The sequence below is a fragment of the Jaculus jaculus genome, chromosome 4 (assembly GCF_020740685.1).
Source record: "Jaculus jaculus isolate mJacJac1 chromosome 4, mJacJac1.mat.Y.cur, whole genome shotgun sequence".
In the NCBI taxonomy this organism is placed as follows: domain Eukaryota; kingdom Metazoa; phylum Chordata; class Mammalia; order Rodentia; family Dipodidae; genus Jaculus; species Jaculus jaculus.
Window position 1 is genome coordinate 157894354 of NC_059105.1, and position 25765 is coordinate 157920118.

At 43.3% G+C, this 25765-nt stretch overlaps 1 protein-coding gene across 17 annotated transcripts in view; it reads right to left on the reverse strand.

Moving 5' to 3' along the window:
• Kalrn (kalirin RhoGEF kinase) overlaps positions 1-25765 on the reverse strand; it is a 724529-nt gene that overhangs the window by 636513 nt on the left and 62251 nt on the right. For 2 of the 17 annotated variants that reach the window (XM_045147194.1, XM_045147190.1), the window contains exon 1: positions 20837-20922. The exons of 12 other annotated variants lie outside the window; for them this stretch is intronic. In XM_045147194.1, coding sequence (XP_045003129.1) covers positions 20837-20903 — 67 coding nt within the window. In that variant the 5' untranslated portion in view covers positions 20904-20922. Of the gene's footprint in view, positions 1-20836; positions 20965-25765 lie in introns of those variants that run through there. 3 more of the 17 variants (XM_004663923.2, XM_004663922.2, XM_045147192.1) reach the window with 2 other exon arrangements.

The window sequence follows — 25765 nt, forward strand, 5'->3', positions numbered from 1 at the left end:
CTGTGTCTCTAATAAAATAAAGAAATATATATATATATATATATATATATATATATATATATGTATGTATGTACGTATGTATGTATATAACCTCATGGCCAAGAAGTTTCTTCTGTCACTTAAATTTTCTAATCCTTACTAGTCACAAAGTCCCCTTAACAGAAGCAAGAGATAATTCCAATTTCACTGGCTTTGGCCTTACTTTTTTTCTCTTGTGCTAGCTCACTCCTAAAACGTTTCACTCAATTATATTCAGGAGTCCATTCATATGCCTGTCTCTGGTGCTTGCACCTGCTCTCAAAGCATCCAGCTGCACTTGACTAGCCACTCCTGTTGTGACTGGCTGCGGAGCGAGAGGATGCCTGAAGTGGTCTCAGTGAGGCAATTGACCCAGGCTGTCAGGTCCAGGGCTCTCAACTTCCAATATTACAAGTGCCAAACAGCCTGCGTTCTTGGTCTTCACAAGGATAAAACCCTAATGGCAGCTAAGCCTACCTTCCCCTACTCTGGGTTCACATGCTCATCATCATCATCTGTCTCCACATGACGCACAGACCCCTCATAAAATAGCTCCTTTGGGGATGGACTGTTTAGTGGTTAAGGCATTTGTCTGAAAAGCCTGACGACCCAGGTTTGATTCCCCAGTACCCACATGAAGCCAGATGCACAAAGTAGTGAATCAGGCATCTGGAGTTTATTTGAAGTGGTGGAAGGCCCTGGTTCATTTATTCTCTCCCCCTGCCCCTTGAAAAATCAATAAATAAAATATTTATTTAAAAAAATAGCTCCTTCAACTTGGGCAGTGGTCCTCTCCCTGGGGCTCAGATGCAAGGCTAGAGTAATGGCTATAAAGGAACATCTGGGCACGACAGCTCATGAACTCTCCCAAATCCATCTGCCCTTTCTTCTCATTCAAGTCTATCATACAAAATGAGTGCTTGCCTATCAGATATAATGGCCAGGACAGGTCCAAGTGCCCATAGTGGCCATATACACACTGAAACAACACTATATCTGATATTACTCCTCTCCAATCTGCTGCTTCAGACCTGGGATGTCCTGACTCTCAGAAGTGGTGAAAAGGTGCTAACTATAACCACCTTTGCTACCAAGCCTGTCTCTTACCTTCCTTCTTTTACGTTTCTGCTCAGGTCCTATTCTCAACCCTCGCCGCTTCTCCAAGGATGATCCACTGCCTCAGCTCTTGTCCAGGTGCGGGTTGCTACTGACATTCACCACCACCCTTGGGTCCTTCTCTCCTGAAGTGAGGGTTTTAGGAGATGCCCACAAGCTGAGGATTTATCATGCTGGAGCCTTCTCCTGCCTACCAGTTAGTGTCCCCATTATTCAGAGATGGGTCACTCAAGCCCATAATCTACTTTATAGAGAAGGAACTCCACTGAGGCAGGAATCACCTCGAACTTGGCTGGCAGAGCCAGCAGTGGAACTGCTCCCCTCCCCCAGAGGAATCCCAGATCAGCTCCTGGCAAGTAGCCTCAAGGTAAGGAGGCAGGGCCCCAGGAGGAGCGCTGGCTCACTCTGGCTGGAAACAATCACGTTCACAGGAAAGCCTGAAGTTCTTTCCCAGTGTCACGGGGCAAACTGCAAAGCAAATGGAGGCTGTTTCTTTAAACTCTGTCCTCCCAACACAACTGCATTGTCCTTCCTCAAAGCCTGGCCCTTTGACACGGGAATGCTGTCTCCTCCACGCGAACCTGCCTGCCCAGCTTTCCAGGCCCCAGCTCCCCTCTTGATCATGCCACCACTCTCTTCTTACCCAAAAGCTAGATTTTAGCAACAAAAGTTAAGAATTATTAGGTAACACTTATTAAGCATTGAACGTGCATAAACTCACTCCTTACACTAATCCTGTGAGGTGAATGTGATATTAACATGAGGAAACTGAGGTCTATAAAGTCATGAGTTACTAACCCAAGCCACTTTTGTTCAGAGACCCCTTATACTCAGGCAGTAGGTTGAATAGTTAAAAAAACAAGTTAGGGCTGGAGAGATGAATTAGCAGTTAAAGTGCTTGCCTGCAAAGCCCAAGGACTCATGTTTGACTCTCCAGGTCCCACATAAGCCAGATGTACAGTGACACAAGTGTGCAAGGTCGCACATGCGCACAAAGGGACTCATGCATCTGGAGTTCAATTGCAGTGACTGGAGGCCCTGGCATGCCAATTCTCTCTCTCTCTTTCTCTTTCTCCCTCACTCTCACATAACAACAACAAAAAAAAGGCAGTCTGTTGGGCTGGCCTCAAAAAAAAAAAAAAAAGTTAATCTGCAAAATAAGCCTAGCCACTGGCTCAACAATACTTTGATTCTTTTTTTTTTTTTTTTTTTTTTTTTACTGGCTCAATACTTAGAAATTTTATTTTGTTTTAGGTTTTTCTCAAAGATTCGGATTACACAAGTTACCAGCGTTCGCTAGGGAGGTTGAAGGATGGAATGACATATGGTAAAAGGGAAAAGACGCTTCCTCAATTCACTTCACTGCCCCTTGTTTCCACTAACCCCAACCCCAGCTGTAATCAGCTACTCATGACCAAAAAATAATATGTCTTGCACACTCTGGACCTATTTAGTAAGTCTTCTTTGAGGGACTTCTACAAAGTACCAATTTTTGGCAAATAATGGACTAAAGAAGAGAACTTCTAAGATGAGGTAAAGCTATGGATAAAGGATATAGAAAAGAGGGAAGGAAGTGGACTCCACACCTGTGGAAGTTGTCCTCTCCTCCTGGGGGACCAGCATAGTTCAGGGAGAGAAACCTCCCCTCCCCTGAGGACTCTTGTCCCACAGGGAGGATGTGGTGCTCACCTAACCAAAAGGCAAACCAGCACTCAGGAAAGACTACGTATGGTACCCTCAGACCTCACCTTCTATGGGCCCTGCTCCCAGGAACCTAGAAGAGATACAGTAGAGAACAGATAGCCTGCAAGTCCTGGTGGGGAAGTGATACCTGTGTTTTCAAGGAGGGGTCTTAAACTCAGCATGCTCCACCTTCTGCAAACTGTAGTCCACCTCAGTAAGAATACGTAGAGGGAGTCATCTCATCCATCAGACTCCATCAGAAGGATTAGGGTTTATATAGTGTGTGTGTGTATATACATATATATGTGTGTGTGTGTGTGTGTGTGTGTGTGTGTGTGTGTGTGTGTATGTGTGTGTGTGTGTGTGTAATTTTTGTTTTGTTTTGTTTTGTTTGCAAGCAGAGAGGGAATAGGAGACAGACTAATAGAATAGGTGCACCAGGGCCTCTAGCCACTGCAAATGGACTCTAGATGCATGTGTCACATCCTGCATTGGGCTTTATTGTGTGTGTGTGTGTGTGTGTGTGTGTGTGTGTGTGTGTGTGTGTGTAGGAGAGAAAGAGAAGGAGAAGGAGAAAGAAAAAGAGAAATAGAGAAAGAGAAAGAAAGAGAAAGAGAAAGCATGGGTACTGAAAAATTAAACTCGGGTCATTAAGCTTTGCAGTCATGCACCTTAACCACTAAGCCATCTCTCTAGCTCCTAGATTAGCTTTATTTATTTATTTATTTATTTATTTATTTATTTATTTATTTATTTGAGAGCAACAGACACACAGAGAACAAGAGAGAGAGAGAGAGGATGGGTGCACCTCCAGCCACTGCAAATGAACTCCAGATGCATGCACCACTTTGTGCATCTGGCTTACGTGGGTCCTGGCAAGTCGAGCCTTGAACTGGGGTACTTAGGCTTCACAGGCAAGTACTTAACTGCTAAGCCATCTCTCTAGCCCCTGTTTCTTGCTTTTTTAATTTAATAATGCTTAGACTTTAATTTCTTTCTTCGGGGCATAAATGGTAGTGGGTGGGAGAGGAGGAAATATAGGTCACATAGATATCATTACCTTATGTTGTAGGGTTAGTTTTTATATTATGTGCATTTATGGATGAAGCAGTTCATAATTTGATTATATTTTGAAAAATGAATGTCTAATAAATCCATTCTTCCTATCACATAATTTTAACTACAAATATGTTGATAATGTAAGTTTATTTTACTCATAAGCCAGCTCAAATTTTCAGAGTTTTTAAGTCACAGAATGAGTTTTGAAGAAATGCACTCCCTATATTTATGAATTTTTTGTTAAGTTTGGCTGTATATTTCTTTCTCTTTGTCTTCCTTTTCTCCTTTCTTTCTTTCCTTTCTCGCTCCCTCTTCCCACTCTTCCTTCTCTCTCTTTCTTGGTGTCCTGTGATAGTCTCACTATGTAGTACAAGCTGGCCTTATGATCCTCCTATCTCAGCTTCATTAGTGATGGAATTACAGGTATGTGCCACCATGGTCAGATCAACATTTTCCTGCGTCACTGGGTGCATGTAAGTCCCCAAATAGACCAAAAACAATGGCCACATTTCTTGACATAACCCTAAGCTGAGCAGTATGCTAGATACAACTGGTTTCTTCCCAGTGACTACTTAAGCCCTGCACTCTTGCTTACAGACCTACATTTTGTTCAGAAATCAAATACCCATTTGCTTCAGGAGAAGCAAAGACAACTTCCAACTCCACATGTTAAGTGCTGACTATATTTGCCCATCTTGGAGAGTATATTCCCTCTGACTCATGAATTGCTGGTAGAATTGTGACCTTTGAATCATGGCAGAAAATCTGGACAACACCTAGGATTATGTTTTCTTGCTCGTAAAGGGAACTATGTGGCACTATACATGAAGAAACAGGCTCTAACAGTTTTCAGTTCTGTATGTAACATATGGAGTTATGGCAGCCATCCCTGGACTATTGAATGCTAGAATGGAAGGATGGCAGGAACTAGATCCTAGATCCTAGATTTTCCATTTCTTATAATGGCAGCCTAGATGATTAGGACCAACACTTTCCCCAGAGGCAGTTAGTTGATTTTCTTGCTTCCATACTCTTGAAAGCATTCAAGAATATGACAAGTGGTTAAGGCACTTGCCTGTAAAGCAAAAGGATCCAGGTTCAATTCCCCAGGACCCATGTAAGCCAGATGCACAAGGGAACACACACATCTGGAGTTTGTTTGCAGTGGCTGGAGGCCCTAACATGCCAATTCTCTCCCTGTTTCTCTCTTTCTCTCTGCCTATCCCCCCCCAATAAATAAATAAATAAAAATAAAATATTTTGAAAATAATATGACAGTCAAGAATTACTGTGTTGGGATGGAGAGACGGCTTAGCAGTTAAGTGCTTGCCTGTGAAGCCTAAGGACCCTGGTTCAAGGCTTGATTCCCCAGGACCCACGTTAGCCAGATGCACAAGGGGGTGCATGCATCTGGAGTTCGTTTGCAGTGGCTGGAGGCCCTGGCATGCCCATTCTCTCTCTCTCTCTCTCTCTCTCTCTCTCTCTCTCTCTCTCTTTCTCTCTGCTTCTTTCTAACTCTGTCTGTCGCTCTCAAATAAATAAATAAAAGTAACAAAAAAAATTTAAGAAAAGAATTACTGGATTAGTCTAGAGAAACAGTTTAGTGGCTAAGGCACATGCCTGCAAAGCCTAAGGACCTAGGCTTGATTCCCCAGGGCCCACATTAGCCAGATGTACAAAGTGGTGCATGCATCTGGAGTGGCTAGAGGCCCTGATGCCCATTCTCTCTCTCTCCCTCCTTCTCTCTCTCTCTCTCTCTCTCTCTCTATCTATCTATCTGTCTCTCTCTCTCTATCTAAACAAATAAATGAAATTTTTTTTTAAAGCAGAAAATTACTGGGTCAATGAGGAGAACCCCCTTCAGAAAGGGGGCAGGGATGAGGGAAACAATGGCACCAATATGTAATGTATCTATACTAATTATGTCCATAATTAATATTTTCTTAATTTAATGAGTGGGCAAATGTGATCAAAATACATTATATACATGTTTAAAATTTATTTTTAAGAAGTAAATTAATATAAAAATCTTAGGAAAAGAATTACTAAGTCAAAAACTAGGAGAGGGCTGGATAAATGGCTTAGCAGTTAAGGCACTTGTCTGTGAAACCTAAGGACTCACGTTCAATTCCCCAGCCCCACATAAGCCAAATGCACAAGATGGCACATGCATCTGGAGTTCGTTTGCAGTAGCTAGAGGCTCTGGACACCCATTGTTCATGAAACTGGAAATAGATTAGATAAAGAACAAATAGCAAGTCTAGCACCACAAAGTAAAATAGCTGAGATTCAGAAGTAAACACTGCATTTAATTGCAGATAAGGCACAGTTAAGTTGTGAACCAGAAGATGCATGGGAAGAAATCACCTAGAATGTATCATAAACGCAACAATTACGAAAAATCCAAAAGTAACAAGGAATGTAGATGATGCAGTGAGAGATTGCATCATATAGTCAATAAATACATCAAAGGAGACAAAACACAGGTAACAGGTGAGAAATTTCCAAAATTGATGAATCCAAATATCTCATAAGTATAGAAAACTTAATAAACCCAAGCAGCCTAAATAAGTAAGAATTTGACAATATGGAGCCACTGACTTTTCTACCCAATTTGTGAAATTCTTAAGAAAGACTGGAGAGTAAGAAGCAAAAGAGATACATTTGCTGTTTAAGCCATTTTGAATTTGATGTCAGTTATAGGCAGCCAAAACACCCTAGATGATGGTCACAGGGAGACTAAGGTGGCCTTCATTTGAGTACCTACTATGTGTCAGGTATACTACACATATATTATACCATGTATAAAATACGCATATATTTTAATTTCGACTAATTCCCAACAAAACTTTGTGAGGTTTATAAAATAGTCACAATAGGCTGGATAGCTTACATATACAAACCGTCTGAAAATTTCAGCACTTTAACAAAAAAGATAAGCATTACTTGCTCATACTAAATGTTCAACATGGCTCTAGTAGTAAGTATCTTACTCACTCAGGGTCCTTAGCTGATGGAAGATTTATCCTAACAGTTTCTGCAATCAGTAGAAGAAGGAATTAAAGCACAGCTTCTTAACCTGTGGGTCACAGCCTACATGGGGGCTGTGTAACTGAATGTGGGAGTTCACAAAAAATGACAATAAAAGGTTTCTTAACATGCAATGACCAAAAATTAATTCAAGGGATGAAGAGATGGCTTAGTGGTTAAGTGCTTGCCTGTGAAGCCTAAGGACCCCTGTTCAAGGCTCGATTCCCCAGTACCCACATAAGCCAGATGCACAAGGTGGCACATGCATCTGGAGTTCATTTGCAGTGGCTGTAGGCCCTGATGTGCCCATTCTCTCCCTCTCTCCCTCCTCCCCTCCCTCTCTCTCTCTCTCTCAACTAAATAAATAAAAACAAAAATAGTTTTAAAAATTAATTCAAAATCCAGTGTGTAATAAATCTAGTTGCTTCAAACTGTGCTCACCTGTGTTGCATTACATGACTCGGCAGCAGCCTTAGTTCTGAATAAATAACATGCACACTTTACACTGTACATGCCATCGTGCTACTCTGTGCCAACAAACACTACCCAAAACGCCTCACCATAGTTCTGAATACATAATATGCACACTTTGCACTGTACATACCATCACACCACTGTGCCAACAAACACTGCCCGAAACACCCCATCTCAGGTTATTGTATGTTATGAACTATAGTGTTTTTAAGTGTACAAAGTTGTCTGATCTTATAGAAACATAATTACAGAAAACAAAGACTTCTAATATTCCCTAACATCTAATTGTCTTATTTTTGGGTTGTATAAAATGTTTGGCTTTAAAAATTGCTGATTGAATGGAACTTAAACTTCATTTAAAAAATCATCAAATAAATGTTGATCTGGGATTAGGACAGAATTTCTATCAATTTCTGAAATGGTCCTACACATAATTCTGCCATTTAATACTACATATTTATGCAAAGTTGTGTTCTAAGCATGATGATTATAAAATTAAAAGTGATCAACTCTGAAAGGTAAAGATGCTCTACAGATACATCCTACAGTATCAAATATTCAGCCAAGATTTAGTATTTTTATGTAAAACTAAACAAGTACATCCATCTCATTAGTATGAAAATTTGATTTCATCTTTAATAAATGGTAAAATTATATGTATAACCAAGAATTGTATTAAAATACATTTCTTTTTAAATTTATTTTATTTATCTGATAGAAAGAAGCAGAGAGGGAGAGAAAGACATTGGATGTGCCAGGGCTTCCAGCTGCTGCAAAAGAACTTCAGACACATGCAACCCCTTGTGCATATGGCTTACGTGGGTCCTGGGGAATCAAACCAGGGACCATAGGCTTCGCTAAACCATTTCCCCAGCCCTAAAATACATTTCTTTATGATTTATTATCAGTAAATGTTTGATTTGTATACCTATTTTATATGCCAGTATACCCAGAGTATCATCAAAATTTCTTTAACAAAAAGGAATCATGAGGGCTGGAGAGATGGCATACAGGTAAGGTTCTTGCCTGCAAAGCCTTAGGACCCAGGTTTGATTCTCCAGTACCCACATAGGCCAGATACAAAAGGTGATGCATATGTCCGGAGTTTTGTTTGCAGTGGCTATAGGCCCCACACATTCTCTCTCTATCTGCCTCTTTCTTTCTCTCTCTCTCCCTCTCAATTTTTTTTTTTTTAACAAAAGGACTCGAGAGTAGGAAAAAAATGTAAAAAGCTCTTCTACCTTAGATTCATCATTTGTTTCTAAATATCATTGTTTTGCTGAATGTTTCTTGGGTTTTTTGTTTTGTTTTATTTTTTGAGACAGGGTTTCATGCTAGCCCAGAGTGAGTTGGACCTCACTCTGCATCCCCAGACTAGCCTCCATCATGGCTCCTACCTCAACCTTCCAAGTACTGGGCTTATAGGCGTGCAATCACCATGGCTTGCTAAATTAAATAAAGCTCTGAATTAAATAATGGATTGGCTTTTAAAGCTTCCCTTGGAAATGAAGCACCTAACTTTCACTCACAAGTCAGTGGCCAAATCAAGTCATATGACCAAAGATGTGTATCAGTGTAACCTTACAGTGCTTCCAGAAGGTAGAGAGTTAGAAGCATTTACTGAGTGACACTAATGGCCACAGATAGATATGATGCTAATTTCATGAATGAGAAAACTGAGGCTCAGACAACCATCTAATTAACTGGGTACATCAAGAATGTACTAATTAATTCTTCTTCCTGAGGGAGATATTAACATGACTATTTGCCTATTGGTATGGAGTGGGGGTAGAGAGAAGAGAAATATATCCATGATAGGATTTCCACACAGTCAGAGTACTCCATTGGGCCTCGTCCTGGTCTACCCCAGAACTACTGAAAGAGAAAAAAAGACAGAGAAAGCAAGAGAGGAAAACAAAAAGACATGAAGATGAAACCACTGAAAAATATCCTAGACCTTTGTCCTTGTGCTAGTCTTAGAGACATCCATATAAAGTTAACATTGGACTGCAACTGCGTGCCTATGCACTAAAAGCTCCCACTAACTTACATATTCCAAGTGTCTAAGATATGGCTAAGAGGGGAGGAAATAAGCCTACATATTTGGTATGTCCATGCTAAGTTTCTTAACTTTGATTGTTACAAGTTCAGGAAGGTTTCCAAGACAAAGGAGACGCATCACATCCAAACACAGGAGAAGGGGCCATCTTACTCTCTGAGGTCTTCGTGAACTGGGTTTTCCAGTCTCAATGTCCCTGTCTCCTTTTGTAGCTAGCGACAGCACAGCTCTCCCTCCCTCCAGCTCCCCACAGGCACTTGGGGCTCCCTTGCTGCCTCTCCTGCTGTGTGTGTGAGCAGCAGCAATCTGGGATTCTCTCCCAGCAGCCAAGGAGTCAATACCAGGGCTCTCATTTATTTACGTGCATGAGGCAGCAGTGTCGAAAAGGGAAGTTGGAATATACAGGGAAGAAAAGCCTAGAAAAGAAGTTGCAGTGGGCCAGAGACTAGTGGAAGAAATATCTCTATAATTTCAACTGCTTTCCAACTACACTATCTCTAGGTGGAGCTCCCTGGGTGAAAGTTCTGTGTATTGCCAGGGATAGGGGTTTGTAGCCTTAATTATGTTTCAGAGCATTTGGCTATGTTCATCCTAAAGTTTCCAGAAGAAAAAAAAAAAATGTGGTTTCCATTACAGTGTCACTAAGGGACTTGTACAGGGGTTGGGATCATTAAAATGAAAACACTGATGATGAGTAAGCCATGCCATTTTGTCTCCAAGACTTACATGCTTCCTCCACCCCTGGCCCTGTACTTTATTCTGAGACAGGCTTAAAATAGTCTATAAAATATGGAACACATTATCCCATCTAACAGATTTCACTTAGCATGAAGGTAGATGAAAAGTCCCATGCCAATCCTTTTGCCAGGGTTTTTGAGGAAGATGCTCCTCTGCCTTTGCTTAGGCTGGGTTCTTTGGACAACAGTCCTGGAATGGGCAGAGAGCCAAGATTCCCAACTCACTGGGCTTCATGGTTATCACTGGGAAGGATGGAGAAGTACAATCCTGTTGCTATAGCTTCTTAGAGGAGTTTTGCTTTCCATCTTAAAAGACTGATTCCAAGCTTGATACTCCTCAAACCCATGACTTCTGCAGTCTGTCCATTCTTGCATACACAATAACTGTATCAAGGCTATGGAGGTGATGGGGTAGAACTGGAGTTAGGCTTGGCGCCATGTGTCCATAATCCCAGCATTCAAGAGACTGAGGCAAAAGTATCATCTTGAACTTGAGACCATCCTGGGCAACACAGTGAGATTCTCTCAGAAAAAAGAGAGAGAGAGAGAGAGAGAGAGAGAGAGGAGGGGGGGGGAGGGGAGGGGAGGGGAGGGGAGGGAAGGGAAGGGAAGGAAAGGAAAGGATAGAGAAGAGGGAAGGGAGGAAGAAAAGAAGGAAAGGAGAAATAAAGGAAGGGAGGGAGAGAGAGAAAGAAAAAAAGGGTTGGGGATTCAGCTCAGTGGTAGAGTGCTTGTCTAATATGCTCAAGACCTGGGTTACAAACCCAACCCTGCAAATTAACAGGGAGGAATATAATTGGGCTGAAATTATAATGGAACAATTTGGAACAGTCTGACCTTACATCTGGTAGAGTTAATGACTATGATTTCTGGCAAGTGAAATCAGTTCTTTGTTACTCAGTTTTCTCGTCTCTTAAGAGGTGTCTTCCATTTGTGTCCATTTCTCTTTTTTATTATTTAATTTATTTGAGAAAGAGAGAGAAAATAGGCATGCCAGGGCCTCTAGCCACTGCAAATGAACTCCAGATACATGTGCCACCTTGTGCTTCTGGCTTATGTGGGTACTGGGGAATCAAACCTGGGTCCTTAGGCTTTGCAGGCAAACACCTTAACCATTAAGCCATCCCTCCAGTCCCATTTATGTCTATTTCTAATTTTGCTGGGGACACAATTGTGCAGGTAAAAAGAATAAAGAAGATAAATCTCTTTACTTACCACTGATCTGGTTTACCCCAATATCATTTCATGAGCCAGTAAGTGTTACGGTTTTTGTTTGTGTCTGCCTAATCAAACCCCAGCCTTTCCTCTGCATCTCCAGAGCATTCGCATTGCATATCCTCTTACCCTCCAAGACCCTTTGCTCTGTCCAAACCCTTCAAGATTCAGATGCTCACAGGGTCAGTGTATGATCACTTGATTTATTAACACTCGAAGTTCAGGCAACACCTCCTCTCCAGTTTTCCTGGGACACTCTTCATATGCTTTGTACAAAAGAGGGGCAAGTAACAGTCTCTTGATGGCCCCAACAGTCTTCCCAGAGCTTGCTGTTAGAGAGGAGTTCAATGATACCATAGCCAGGTGATTCTGCCTAGTCCCCATAACCTTCTATTCCTGGATCCTGTCTTTTCCTCCAGTTTTCTCATCTATACAGTAAGAAGGACACTTTCTACATTGCTAAGTGACTGGAGATTTGAATGCAGCAGATCAAAACCAACCCAAACTCTTCAACTATTCTATCTCTCTAGTCTTAGCTCATGGCACTGACTGTTTAAAAGTATTTATCAGGACATATAAACTCCATTTCCTGGTTGTTTTTCTATTTTTTTTTAAAGTCATTTTCTAAGCATCCCTTCATTATTCCACCCAATGGAAGTCCCCCTCCTCCAGTCTTACTGCTTCCATCTGCCCTGTTTGTTCAGCCCATTCCTAACTCCTCCAAGCCACTGCTGCATTTTGCAGCATTTATCATAAGCTGTCCTTACAAATTCAACTGTTGCTTGATGTGTGTTGTCTGCCCCACTCTCTAGAATGCAAACTTCATGAAGAATTCATGCCTTATTCATGCTACATCCCCAGCAAGTAGCACAGTGCCTAGAATGCTTAAATTCATTGTTGGTGCTCCACAATTATTTATTGAGTGGATTGGTAAATCCATTTCTGTTCATCACTTTAAAACTTCTGTCACTTAACACCCCACCAATCCTCAGACACATTCATGCCTCCCTTTAACAAAATCATCACTTGACCCTACTGTCCCACCAACCACCATTCCATTTTTACCTTGCATTTTCTGACATCTTTCTCAAACAATGTGTGCCGGCTGCTGTCTCATCCTTACCACTTCCTCCCACTGCAATCTGGTTTCTCCTCATGGAAGCTCTAAAACAATGCTGTAAGTAGTCACCAATGCCGTCTGTCACAAAACCCTCCAATACTGCCCCACCTCCCTGCACAGGAATCCCTAACAATCCCTTTCCTTTGTGCCCATTAAATAAACCATGGCTCCTCCAACCCTGTGAAATAACTTCACATCTCTCCTCTTACATCAATACTTTCCAAAAACTGTTTATACTATTCTTATTTCTCTCTGTGCCATCTTTCCCAAGTTAATGGCAGTTTTGCTGTCACTTTTAGGGAGAGGACTCCAAACACCTCCTGCCTTAACTGTTCCCTAGAACAACAACATTCTGCAGCTGCATAAAGGACTCAGGTATTATGTGATGAAAACTCAGGGTTCCAAATCCATTAACCTACACTTTCACTCCAACTCCTTTCTGGTGTGATTCTACCACTTCTCCAGCCATCCTTGAATATGAGGAATCAGCAATCAATGTTACTTTTTTATTTTTTTATTTTATAAGGTAAAGTTTCACTCTAGGTCAGGCTGATAGGAATTTACTATGTAGCCTCAGGGTGGCCTCAAACTCACGGCGGTCCTCATACCTCTGCCTCCCAAGTGCTGGGATTAAAGACATGTGCCACCACGCCCAGCCCATCCATGTTACTCTTCTTGTCCTATCCTTATACATCCAGATCTACCTTTTAAGAACCCTGCCAGCACCCAGCTCCTGTGCTCAGGAGTTCTGCTCAACTTTTCCTCTACAAAGGACCTTGTATTCTAGACATGATGAACTTCTCTCTTCTTTACCCCTCCTGTGCCTCTGTCCCTGCTTTACTGTCTAGAATGCCTGACCCCACCTTCTTCACCAAACTCATTTATTCTGCATGTCCAAATGGAGCTATCAGATACTCTTCAAAGGTGTACTTCTCCAACTGTTCCAGGCTATCAGCTATTCTGTTCTCTTATGCAGACCTAGCTAATTTCACTTACCAACTGTGTTATTAAGTACTTTTTCTACATCCAAGACTCTCCTTAGACAGTGAGCACCGTACATTATGCTTCTTGGCATCTCAGCACCTAACTCTACTGCCTGATACATGAGTATTGTTCAATACATTTATATTATATTATATTATATTATATTATATTATATTATATTATATTAATCATATTATATTATATTTGCAGACAGAGAGAGAAAGGGCATGCCAGGGCCACTAGTCAACTGCAAACAAATTCCAGAAGCATGTGCCATTTGGTGTGTCAAACTTTACATGGGTACTAGGGAATTGAACCCAAGTTGTTAGGCTATTCAGGCAAGCTTTAATTGCTGAGCCATCTCTCCAACCCTGTTCAGTACATGTTTAACGGACTGCTGCTACCCAAACACCATTTACTCATAACCTGACATGTAAGCAAGAATCGTCTTAGAGTGGACCCAACTTCTCTCCTCAGTTTCAATTCTTAACTCACAGCTGGTCGACACAATCTGGCTTCATCATCATGCCCCAAACACACTCTATATTCTCTGACCTCTATCCTTGTAAGTACTACTAAAGCTGGTCTCAGGTCTCTCCTTTTAATCTACCTGTCATTGTATTATGTATTGTGTTACTAATGCCTGTTTCCCTCATTCCCTATAAAGCTTCAAGATAACAACACTGTCTTCAACACTGTAGTCTGCATCCTCAAATGGGGCAAAACACACAGTAGGTCCTTAGAAGATATTAACTGAATAAATGTTTCTTATTTCATTCAGACCCACTTATCACCCCCCCCACACACACACACACATACACATTAACTCACAGAAGTCATTTAGTAATTCAACATGACCTGATACCCTGTGGCATCACACAGGTATATCACAGACACATACTTTACAGATGCAGGTGTTGTCCGCCTGGAACTATGAATGTTAAGAGACAGAAGAGAGCCTACTTATAGGATTCATTGGATAAAGAGGCCATAGAGGCTGAGAAGGGTTACTACTAGTTCTTAAAATTTTTAGGAACCATTTCACAAGTTTGAATTGTAAATTCCCAGAGTACAATACTATCTTTCCCCCTTAAATATTCCCTACAGTGTTGGGCCCTTTATATAGATACTTTTACTAACGGCCACTAATAACACAATAGGCATTGCTTTTGGTTTCACAAACCACCTCCATACCCATAAGGTGGAAAGCAAACCATCACTTATACTGGGAATCCAGCTGGCATTCTGACCACACAGGGACACACTGCCCTTGGACCTCTAACAATCATTCAATAACCCCACACTGAAGACAGGCCCTGGAAGGCCATGCTGCCCTCAGTGAAGCAGGGCTGCTTTACCGTCCTTACACTGTGGACAGAAACCCCATACCGGCACCTCACAGAGCAGCTATCAGTGTCCTTCCCCCAGGACCTGGCCTAGATGCATCTTGCCTGGTTATCTCACACCACAGACAAGGGGCCCCAGTGATATCCTCTCCATCTGCCAATAGGAGAGGTGGCTGGACACCCAGTTTAACATACATACCAAAGAGAGATGGAGGGGACACTAACTCCTGTTGGCAATAGAAATAGGAGCTAGATACTCTCTCAGCCAACATTACTTACCAGGCTTCCTGCTAGGATACAACTTTGAATGAAGTATCTAGGGGTAAATACAAAGGAATGGTTGAGGTGAGGGCCTACTCTCTACTTATAATAGGGAAAAATGACCCTCTCTAGTAACTAAGCTCTCTAATAACAACAGAAATCCCAAAGGACAAGCACAGGGACTCAGCACTTACTCCTTTCAGGCACTGGCCACACATGTTAACTCCTTCAGAAATCATAGCCACTCCATGAGGCATGCATTAATACTGCCCATTATTGCTGAGTAACTGAACCCTGCCTGGTCTTACACAGAGTGCCTTTGGCTCTGAACAGGACCAAGTGTGACTAGTTATGGCAGCTTTTTCTAGAGGACATAGGAGTCAAGGGGCTTGGAAACAGAAGATTCTGGCATGTTAAGAGGAACTACAAGGAAAGGAGAAGGTTGAGGAGGCTCTGATAGGAAACAATACAGAATTGTCTGTGATGGTGGTTCAAGCAGCCCTGGGCCCAAACTGTTTATCAGACAATATCCCTGGCCCCTTCAGGAAAATGATCTTGTGCCAGAGCCAATTAAATAACTATAATTGGCATCTATCTGTGACTTTAGAAGCTTATTTAAAGTAACCTCTTTTGGTTTGATATGAATATTCAGCTCAAGTGGGAAGGTGATTATGACTTAAATTGCTCTCACTAGACACAAGAGAACCACACAATGTACTTTTCATACACAAGTTGCCTGCTCTTCTCTCTCTCTCTCTTTCTTCTTCTTCTTCTTCTTCTTCTTCTTCTTCTTCTTCTTCTTCTTCTCTCTCTCTCTCTCTCTCTCTCTCTCTCTCTCTCTCTCTCTCTGTGTGTGTGTGTGTGTGTGTGTGTGTATGTGCGTGTGTGCACATGTGTGTCTGAGGAGAACAATACATCATAAAGGTGAGCCCAAAGAAGCAACACCACTACCAATGCACACATGCAGCAGTTAAGAACAGGCAAGCCACCCCAGGCAAACACCTAGAGTAGGGTGAAAACAGCCACAAGCAGATAGTGTAAGCAGAGACACTAAGTGAAATCTAGGCAGGGACCAAAGATGTGCAGATCACTGGACAATCAACAAACCGAAGATAGAACATTTGTCAGAGAAAGGAACCTGGGCCAGGAAGGGGCTGCAGACATGTTAAGGATAAGAACAAAAAGTTGCCTATCAGTCACCAAGAGAGCCCTAGCAGCTGAGGCAAGGCCAGCTAGCCATCTCTTGAGCCTGTGCTATAGTGGGCATAATCAATCCATGGCTTAGAATGTTTGGGAGACCTGAAAGACAACAGAGACTCATCCGTCAGGGAAACATGAACTTTAGTGGAAACAATCTAAGTTAATTACAAGGTCAAAATTCCTGGTCAAAGTGGAGCCCAGCACCATAAAGGCTGTGGACAGGTACTGCTCCTCTCATCTGTTCCTTTCTCTGATTCTAGCAAAATGGCGCAGTGCCAACATCATGCTTAGTATGACTGACTCAGAACAAGTAAGGAAAGGTCTTTGATCACCATCCCTACCTCCAAAATCTGAGGTATCCAGATCTGAGAGCTATAAACCCAGCTTCCTAGGACACAACAAAAATTTTCCCCCAGGAATATGAAGGAAAGTTGAGGCTCAGTTCAATAGTAGTAGGAAATGTTTTTGAAGAAAGTTAGTATTGCACCCAAGGTTCCTAGTCTCTCTGTTCCTTAGTACATTCCTCTATTTACTCCTATGTTCATGACCCTCAGAGTGACTGACTGTCTCATGTGTCTTCTTATTTTACCCATGAGCCATGTTTACTTTACTCTCTGGCTTCACATTAAAAGGTGGTAACAAGCAGCTCTCGTCCCTGGCTGCCTTCAGCATCACCAGGACAGCACTCCATGGTGCTGGTGTCAGCCTCTGCCCATAGTTCTAACTCGGTTGGCTGGGTGGGGGTGGGGCACTGCTTCTGCGCTCTAGGAGCCCCAGATGATTGCAGTCCACACCAAACAATATGTGGTAGCCTCCAGAATGTAGACAGTGTCCCCAAGAATAAATTAGCAACCTAAAACCTTATTTGGTAAATTCAGCTTAATAACCAGCCATTTTTGTACTTCTGGAATCATTTTCATCATATCCATAAAACTATTACACTATGATTTTTTTGGTACTGTTTTAAATTGACTCCATTTTATGCTTAAACTTATTTTTGAAAAACACTACATCAAGTAGAGTGAAGAAAGGCACAGAGACATAAAAAGGCAAGAAGAAAAGATGCAGCTCTGAAGAGGAAAAGCCATTCCAAGTTAAAGGGCAGGAAGACGAGGGAAAGGGGAACACAAAAGCCCAGCACAGGGCTGAGAAAGTACGGGACACTTGAGGATGAGGTGAGGAGTAACAGAGGGGCACTGGGTATTGGGCACACAGGTAACATGAGGCTGTGCTAGGACAGAGAGAACAGGCATGAGGGCCAGGTATTGGGGGAGGACACGAAGACTAAGGAAGCAGACACCTGGGGCCAAAGGTTAAGGTAGGACAGGTACAAGGGAGGTGGGAATGAAGAGAAAGCTGAGGATTGGGGGGGGGGGCTAAGAGACCCCACATGAGTGGGGGAGCGCAGGGGTGGACAAGCTGGCAGAATCAGGTGCTTCAGGATGGACTCAGCAGTGGTCAGCAAGGGAAGCCCGCACAACATCTGTAGTCAACAATCCTCTCGTGAATTAGCAGTGGTGGATGCTAGAAACTCTAATGAGGCTTTACTTCCACTCTTCTCCCATCACTACCCCCCAAAATTACATTAAACAAGAGAAAGTAAACCTCCACCTTACTCATCAAGTCTCCATGGTTACACCAAAACCCAGCAACCAAAGACAACATGACCTCTCTTGCTTATCTGAATGAGCTTTTGTCCTTTGATGGACAATACTTGTCATGGCACCATCTTCTCAACCAATACAAGCTACAGTCAGTAGAGTTGACAAATGTCCAGTAACACACACCATAAAAACTGCATCTGTTATTAATGAGGAAAAATCATCAAAATGCAATGCCTGAGCAAGCTGACAGTTTATTATCACATAAATCCTTGCATACAGCTCAGTGGAGCCACAGAAAACAATAGCCTTTAGTTTTTAAATCCTACCATTGGCTGAACAATGATGGGGGAGATGAAATATATGTCTGCAATCAGCAAGCATACATGATTACCTTTTTATAAAGTGTATTTCTGCTCCATGAAGTGCTCTGAGGTTTCCTCCCCTTTCCTAGATGTGGATTCATTTCTCCCCCAGTCACAGCCAACTGGATGACTCAGTCCAGTACATAGCTTTATCAATTATTTCAATTTCCTGAGCTAAACTCATTTCCCACCTCTTCTCATCTCTTATTCCTTCCTCACTTTCTTGAGGTCTGTGACTTTCAATGTGACATAAGGCACAACAATGAGGGGGAAACGACATAAAATCATAGACAGATGAAGGGAGCTAAATTCTGTTACAGTAAAAAATCTAAGAGAAATGTCTTGACTGCCCTGAAAGCCAGGGTCACCATTCATTTGTTCATTGATTCAATTGATATTGAGGAGTCCCCATGAGCTAGCTCAGTCTGCAAAGCATGCCATTTTCTATGCAATGCTGGCAAACATTAATTACTACAGTTGCTATGCCCAAAAATTCTGTTTGAATATGGATGCAAGCATACACATATGGACATGTATACTACTGATATACCTAGGGCAACACAATCAACATCCAACCCCAGACAGTCTGGAAACTGGATGCTAAATAGTCAAGAGCTACTAGTATAAAGCCTGTCATCGAGTAAAAAAACTTTTCACACTATTTCCATGAAAAGACCTTAAACCTGCATATCATGGCCATATGTACTGACCCATAATTTGGCAACTGACTTTTGCTCTCTTGGAATCAAACTATGAATTCATTATTCAGGACATTTTTACATGAAAAACATATTTCCCCACAAATTCTATGACACGGGTATTATTAATATCCCCATTTTTCAAATTAATGAACCGAAAGGAAATCATTTATTCAAGGGCATTTAGAAAGAATGGAGCCAGTACTTAAAGCAAAGTTTGAAATTCATGGATTCAAGCCCTTTATAAAAATTGAAAATTAATTGTTATCATTATACTTATACTTATGTGTTACCATCCAGTTTCTTCTTAAAATTTGTATCATATGCTAGTCTGAATATGGCTTTAGTTCACAAAAATATAGCTCCTCTCTAAGCCTGAAACAATTCTTCACTGGACTTTTTTCAGCCCCAAATTGTTATATACCACCTGTTCCCTTCTTTCCCCTCACAAGGGTGCTTGTAGGGAATTTTATACTACCTGTCTTAGTGATGAAATCCAACATTTAAGGGGCACTTTGTTCATGCCAGGCACTGGGGTATTTCACTTAGGCTTTCTCACTTAATCCCTACAGAAACCCCATAAATTGGGGCTGCCACCATCATCATGTCTTTTTATGAATGAAGGAAATGAGGCACAGAAAGACGAAGTAGCTTGCCAGAGGTCACCCAGACAGGGCAGAGTTTTCTTCCCTTTCCCTGTCTATGATCTCCAGCAGTATGAAGTTCTGGCCCCCATAATATCCTCAGCTCATCAAGTCTGGGCTCCCATGGCTCTGTTTCTCAGTGCTAGTGAAGACTGCTTTCTGCATGCGCTGGCTTGGTTTCCTCCATCTTTGATTTCTCCCCTGATACAGCACTGGTGTATCTACCCTGAGGAGCTCACTGCTTCCACCTGGTAGTGACCTCCTGCCACACCTGGCTGTTCCTGATGAAAATGCACACTTGGAGTGGATGAGGGGTCTTTCCCAAAACCATCTTTTCATCAAGAGGTTTACATCACTCTTGCCAAAACATCATAAAAGAATCAAAGCTCTTAAAAGTAACATTCAACTTTAAAAAAAAAAAAAATCAAGTATACAAAGTTCGTAGTGGCTTTTCTGCCACTGACTTTGTGTGACACCAACAGGAGATTTTGACCGCATCAATAAGTAAGGGTAAAAGGTTACAGAAACTTGAGCAATAAAAAACTGGCTCCCCTTTTCCTTGTAATTAGCCGCCAATTCTGCATAGACACTGTCTGCAGACAGCAGTCAAAGGGAGCTGTCCTCAGAGCAAGTGCTGTAGCTCTGGAAGGCTGAGAGGCAGGCAGAGAGGAACCTCCCATCTACTAAACACTCATGTGCACACTAGTTATGATGGTAAGCTTTATGTGCAAGAATTAAATAACAGCAACCACAGCAGATAGAGCCACCACCACCACCATGCCCATTTTACAGACAGGGAAACAAGCTGAGGATGGTCACAGAACTGAGCAGTGACAGGTCTGTGACTGGAATCTGTGTCACTGTGCCCCAGCTTACTATCGCAGGGAACAGTTTCCCACTACATTGCTTTTCAGATGCTCCATGGAGAATCCAACAAGAGAAGGCTTAACCTGTCTGCTTATGATACTACGCCTGATGAGAAACCCAGAAAGAAATGCGATCCTGTCCTTCAGCTGTTCCCCAAATGGCCCTGTGCGCCCCCATCCCCAGCTGGATTACACATGTCCATGCCCAGAAAAACGGCCTTCCGCTACTTCCCATGCATCTGCTACTTGCTTCTGCTTCATGCCTTCTTTTCTTCTCCCACTCCCTGCTCTGCTGTGCCTTTTGCTACGTGTCTGTCTCTCTATTGCATGCATACACGACCATATACGCACTCAGGATACCTCGATCCAGCAGCCGGAGCAAGCGGAGATACCAGAGATACCACTGGTCCCAGAAGCGGTCCGTCATCCCACCCTGAACTCATCCTTCACAGCCAGTCCCCTGGGCAGAGCCTCATCCCGGACTCAAGGAGGCCAGAACCGCTGATGTTGGGCTCACACGCAGCCTGCTTTAAGCAAATGCCTGCCTGCAAAGACAGCCACCAGTCCTCCCACACAGAGGCTGACTGTGCCGGGAGCCTGTTTCACAGCAACAAAGGAACAAGTGCGGAACAACGCTGTGCATGCAGACCGAGCCTGCATGGACCCAAGGGGAGGTTGGAGATGCGGGGGAGGGATTCAGAGAGGGCTCTTGCAAGGAGGAAAGGTTTGAGATGGTCTTGGGAATGGAAAGCCACAGTCAAAGCCATGCTTGAATTTTCATTCTAGTATCTCCCACTGTTCTGGCTTCTCTTGCCTCCCACACAGAGAGGTCAGTGGCTCTTCCAATAGGACAGTGTTCCGGAAGCCAGATGCTCAGCTATCCTAGATGCTGGGACCAGTCCAGAAGGCTAGGAGATTGATTTGCTACCTGTGGGAAAATCAGGCACTTCTCCCCCAAGACTTCTAGACCCTCATTCTAGCCCAGAGAGGAGTTGAATGTCCTGTCTTCCTATGTTTCTCCACAAAGTCTAGTACAGGAGAAAAGGCATGGGCTGGCTCTGGGGTCATACTCAAAGGTTCAAATTCTGACTACCATTTAACACTTTCTGGCATTGAGCAAGATACTTCAGTCCTTGGGCCTCAACGTCCTCCTGTGAACTTAAGAGAACAGTATTTGCCTCACAGAGGTACTATGGAGCTCAAAGCAAAGAAGGAATAGAAAGTTCCTGGCATGCACCCAGTAAGCTGAGGCAGACAGAAGGTTCCTCCTGACCTGCCCCCTCCTCTGGCTCTTGCTGGGTAAATTCTTTGCTCCCTACACTTCCATTTCTGGGGTCCTCATCCCATGACTCTGCCTTGGCACCACCTGGCAGCAACTGCCTCTCCATCATCCTTCTCCCTCAGGAGAGGGACAAAGCCTACTAAATTTTCCTGTCTGATTAAAATGCCACAGAATCCAGATAGAATTCCCTGATCTTCCATCCTTCCCTCTATTTTTCACTCTACCTTCTCTTTTGTATGTGATTTTTTTCTTCCTTACAGAATCATAACTAAATGGAAAGGTATCTGCTTTATAATCATCTTTTTATCCCCCAAAGGACCTAATACAGTACCTTAGACCTCACAAGAGATTAACTGAATGAACAAACACAGGCATGTAGCTAACACACAGCAATTCACTATGGATATCAAGTGGAAGAGTGGACTTGTGGGGCCTTCACCCCTAGGTACTGTTTAAGGCTTATAGAAGGGTGGCAGGGTGTCCTGCCCTTGCCCTTCTTAGAACTGCTTAGTCAATGGGCTGGCACACATACAATAATGCTGCTTCCCTAGTGCCAGGGAGTCCTGCTCACAGAAATAAAAGCAGAGGGGAACCCAGGTCCAAGACAACCTTATCCAACAGACATGTACACATTCCTCACAGCTTTTGTTTGGCCTGGGTCATGCCAGCAATGCCTTCTCACATCCAAGAAGACATTTGGGTCTCTCAGCTTCCCAGTCTCCATCAGGCAGCTGGACCAAGGAGTTCTACCTTAACATCCACCCTTTCTGGGAACTCCAAGAAGAAATAAGATGGAGGTCTCTAGGCTCAGAGTGGGCAGATGGCACATCCAGGGGACAGGAGCTAGGGCAGAGAGGGAAAAAAGAGGCAGAGCCATAATCTCCACCCACCTCCCCCTGGTCAGCATCCCCTACTGCCTCACTGACCCTTCTTAAAGAGCAGTTACAGGATACAACAGAGACACCACCACTAAGAGGCTATCTATCAGGCTTTATTCATGCTATTTTGTTATTACCTTAAATGGACAAGAATCCAGTCAGTAGTTAACACAAGGATGCAAAACACCCTCCTCTCTCCAGACAGAAGTGATCCACAGTCTCTCCTTTCATGAACAGTAAGACTCCACTGCTCACAAGTGACCAGTACATTTTAGTTCACCAAGTACGTTCACATCTATCACCCTTGGGCCTCTCATCAGCAGCCATGCCACATCTGTAGGACAGGAATCTCCTTCTCCTGACTACAGAAGACCAAACTCATATTCCAAGAGACTGAACAACTTACATAAGAGCAAATGACATGCAGTGCAATCTGCCTCCTCCCTAAGAGGGTCTCTAAGGCTCATGTCCTTGGAGAAATGTGACTGTCTTTCCCAGAGAGATGGAAGCCTTCACAGCAGGGCTGTCAGATAGCAGCGGTCCTGGAGAGGTAGGGCAGCACTAGCATGCCCCCAGCACTGGATGACACTTTCTGACAAGAAGCTTGGATCTCCTCCTTTGGCCTCAGGCTTATCACTACCTAGAAAGGATATCTCCAAATAAGAATGTCAAAGTTGGGCTGAAGACATGCCTTAGTGGTTGTGTACTTGCCTGCAAAGCCAAAGGACCCAGGTTCAATTCCCCAGGACCCACGTAAGCCAGATACACAAGGGGGCACACACATCTGGAGTTCATTTGCAGTGGCTGGAGGCCTGGCACACCCATTCTTTCTCTGTGTCTGTCTGTCTGTCTGTCTGTCTGTCTGTGTCTCTCTCTCTCTCTCTCTCTCTCTCTCAATAAATAAATAAATAAAAATAAAAAATGAAGATGCTTGCTTACAAAGCCTAATGACCTAACGACTCAGGTTCAATTCCCCCTAGTACACAATAAAGCCAGATGAAAGTGGCACATGCATCTGGAGTCCAATTACAGTGGCTGGAGGCCCTGATGTACCCATTCTCTCCCTCTCTCTCCCTCTCTCTCCTTCCCTCTCCCTCTCCCCCCTCCCCCTCCCTCTCTCTTTCTTTCTCTCTCCTTGCAAATAAATAAAACTTTTAAAAAGAATGCCAAAGTCGCTTGTCTTAATGTAACTCAAGGCTCAGGGTCTAATGCGGAAGAGGTGGCGGAAAGACTGTAAGAGCCAAAAGAAGAGTTGGACCCCTTACAACATGCTCCCTCCAGACATAAAATGGCCTGGATATCCATGACCTCACAGTGCCTGACACTACCAACACAAGACCATCATAAGAAGAGGGAAAGATCACATCATCAAAATAAAAGAGAGACTAATTGAGATGGGGAGGGAATATGATGGAGAATGATATTTCAAAGGAGAAAGTGGGGGAAGAGAGGGTATTACCATGGGATATTTTTTATAATCATGGAAAATGTTTTTAAAAATTGAGATAAAATAAGATTAAAAAAAGAAATTTGAAATGGGTGGGGGCTCCTAGACAGACAAAAGCAGTGAGAAGAGCATCACCTGTGGGGACAGCCCCCACGCGCATACGTAACTAGAGTGCTGCAACGGCGCTGATGCTACTTGTCCACGCACCATTCTGGGGCCTGGTGAAGGAAGGTAACTGCTCCCTCCTCAGCTTTGTCTTCCTACAGACAGAACATTAGGACTGATAAAGAACGACATGGGCGCAAACACTTCCCCCGCACACGGTGAACCCATAAGTGCTACCCATGGATCAGGCTTGTTGGGGAGACGCATTCAGCCTAGAATTTACTCAAGAATGGTTTCAATCGATCAAGCTGGGCTTCTTGGAGCTCCCTGGCTTACCACTGCTCACTTCTACGGCTCCCACAGAGCCTCATAAGCCTTCCTTTAAATGTAGCTCCTCCAAAGTTGAATAAAATGTTCCAAAAGACTGCCAGGATTGCCATTTAGTTGTGGTGCAATTATAAAGGACAGGATAATGGCCAAGACAGAGCCTTATTAGGTTTTTGTTGTTATTTTGTCATCCACAATGACTCTGCAGTGGCTCCTTCTTTCACAGCGGTCAAAGCAAATATAGCTGCTCTCATGGAGTGGTTTCTCCAGCCCACCTTGCTGCCTGCAGACACATGTTCTCTGGTGACGAGCAATGTCCCCAGGCCAGCAGCACCCATCAACCACAGAGACCTAATGCCCTTATGGATGCTTTGCATTTGCTTGATATCAAAACTGTGATGTGTTCCCTCTCCTCCAACTTTCCTTCATTTTGTGGCACTGTTATTTCTCTCTCTCCACCGCCCCAACAGAAAAACACTGTGTTCCCAGTCAGATAACAGCCAGCACAAGTGGATGGAGCAGAAGGCAAGCAGCACTGAGGGAGGAGAGAACCCATCATCCACACATCTTTCCCACTCACCTCTCAGGCCAACAATGATCACTGTTCCCTCAGCAGTACTGCCTGCTCCTTGAACCCAGGGAGCTAACTGACAAGAGAAGTCCATACAAGAGATACCTAGAGTCTGTGAACCAGAGTGAAAACTGAATATTGGACACAGTGTTCTTCTACCCCACCCAGGAAGTAGCTCCACCAGGTTGCCATTTTGCCCTGCAAGCTGCGCTTCAGTTGCAACATGATCCAAACGTTCCAGCAGACATCATCCTCAGCCACCTCCCACAGCACTTCTGTCCCCTCGGCAATTAGTGCCCAAGTGGTGAAGGGAAGCCAGAAGCAATACACTGTCAGAGCAAGCCACCATCCAGGGCATGGGATAAACACTTGCCAGTCTCTCCTTTGAGAGCCTGGTGTCCTCAGGTAAACAAGCTCCTTAGGTTCACACCTGAGGACAGTCTCTGAAACAAGTACCAGACACTGAAATCCAAGTCCTCCTCGCTCAGGAGGCCTTTTCCAGCTAACCTCACACATTCTCTATCTCAGAGTTCTCAAAGTTTAATGGGCAACCGAACTACCTTAGAGGTTTGGCAATCCATGGAGATAACAAGGCTTCAGTCCCAGATGCCTGCATTTTTAACAAGTTCCCCAGGCGATTCTCAGATGGTGACCTATCCGCTATGCCACTGTTCTCCTT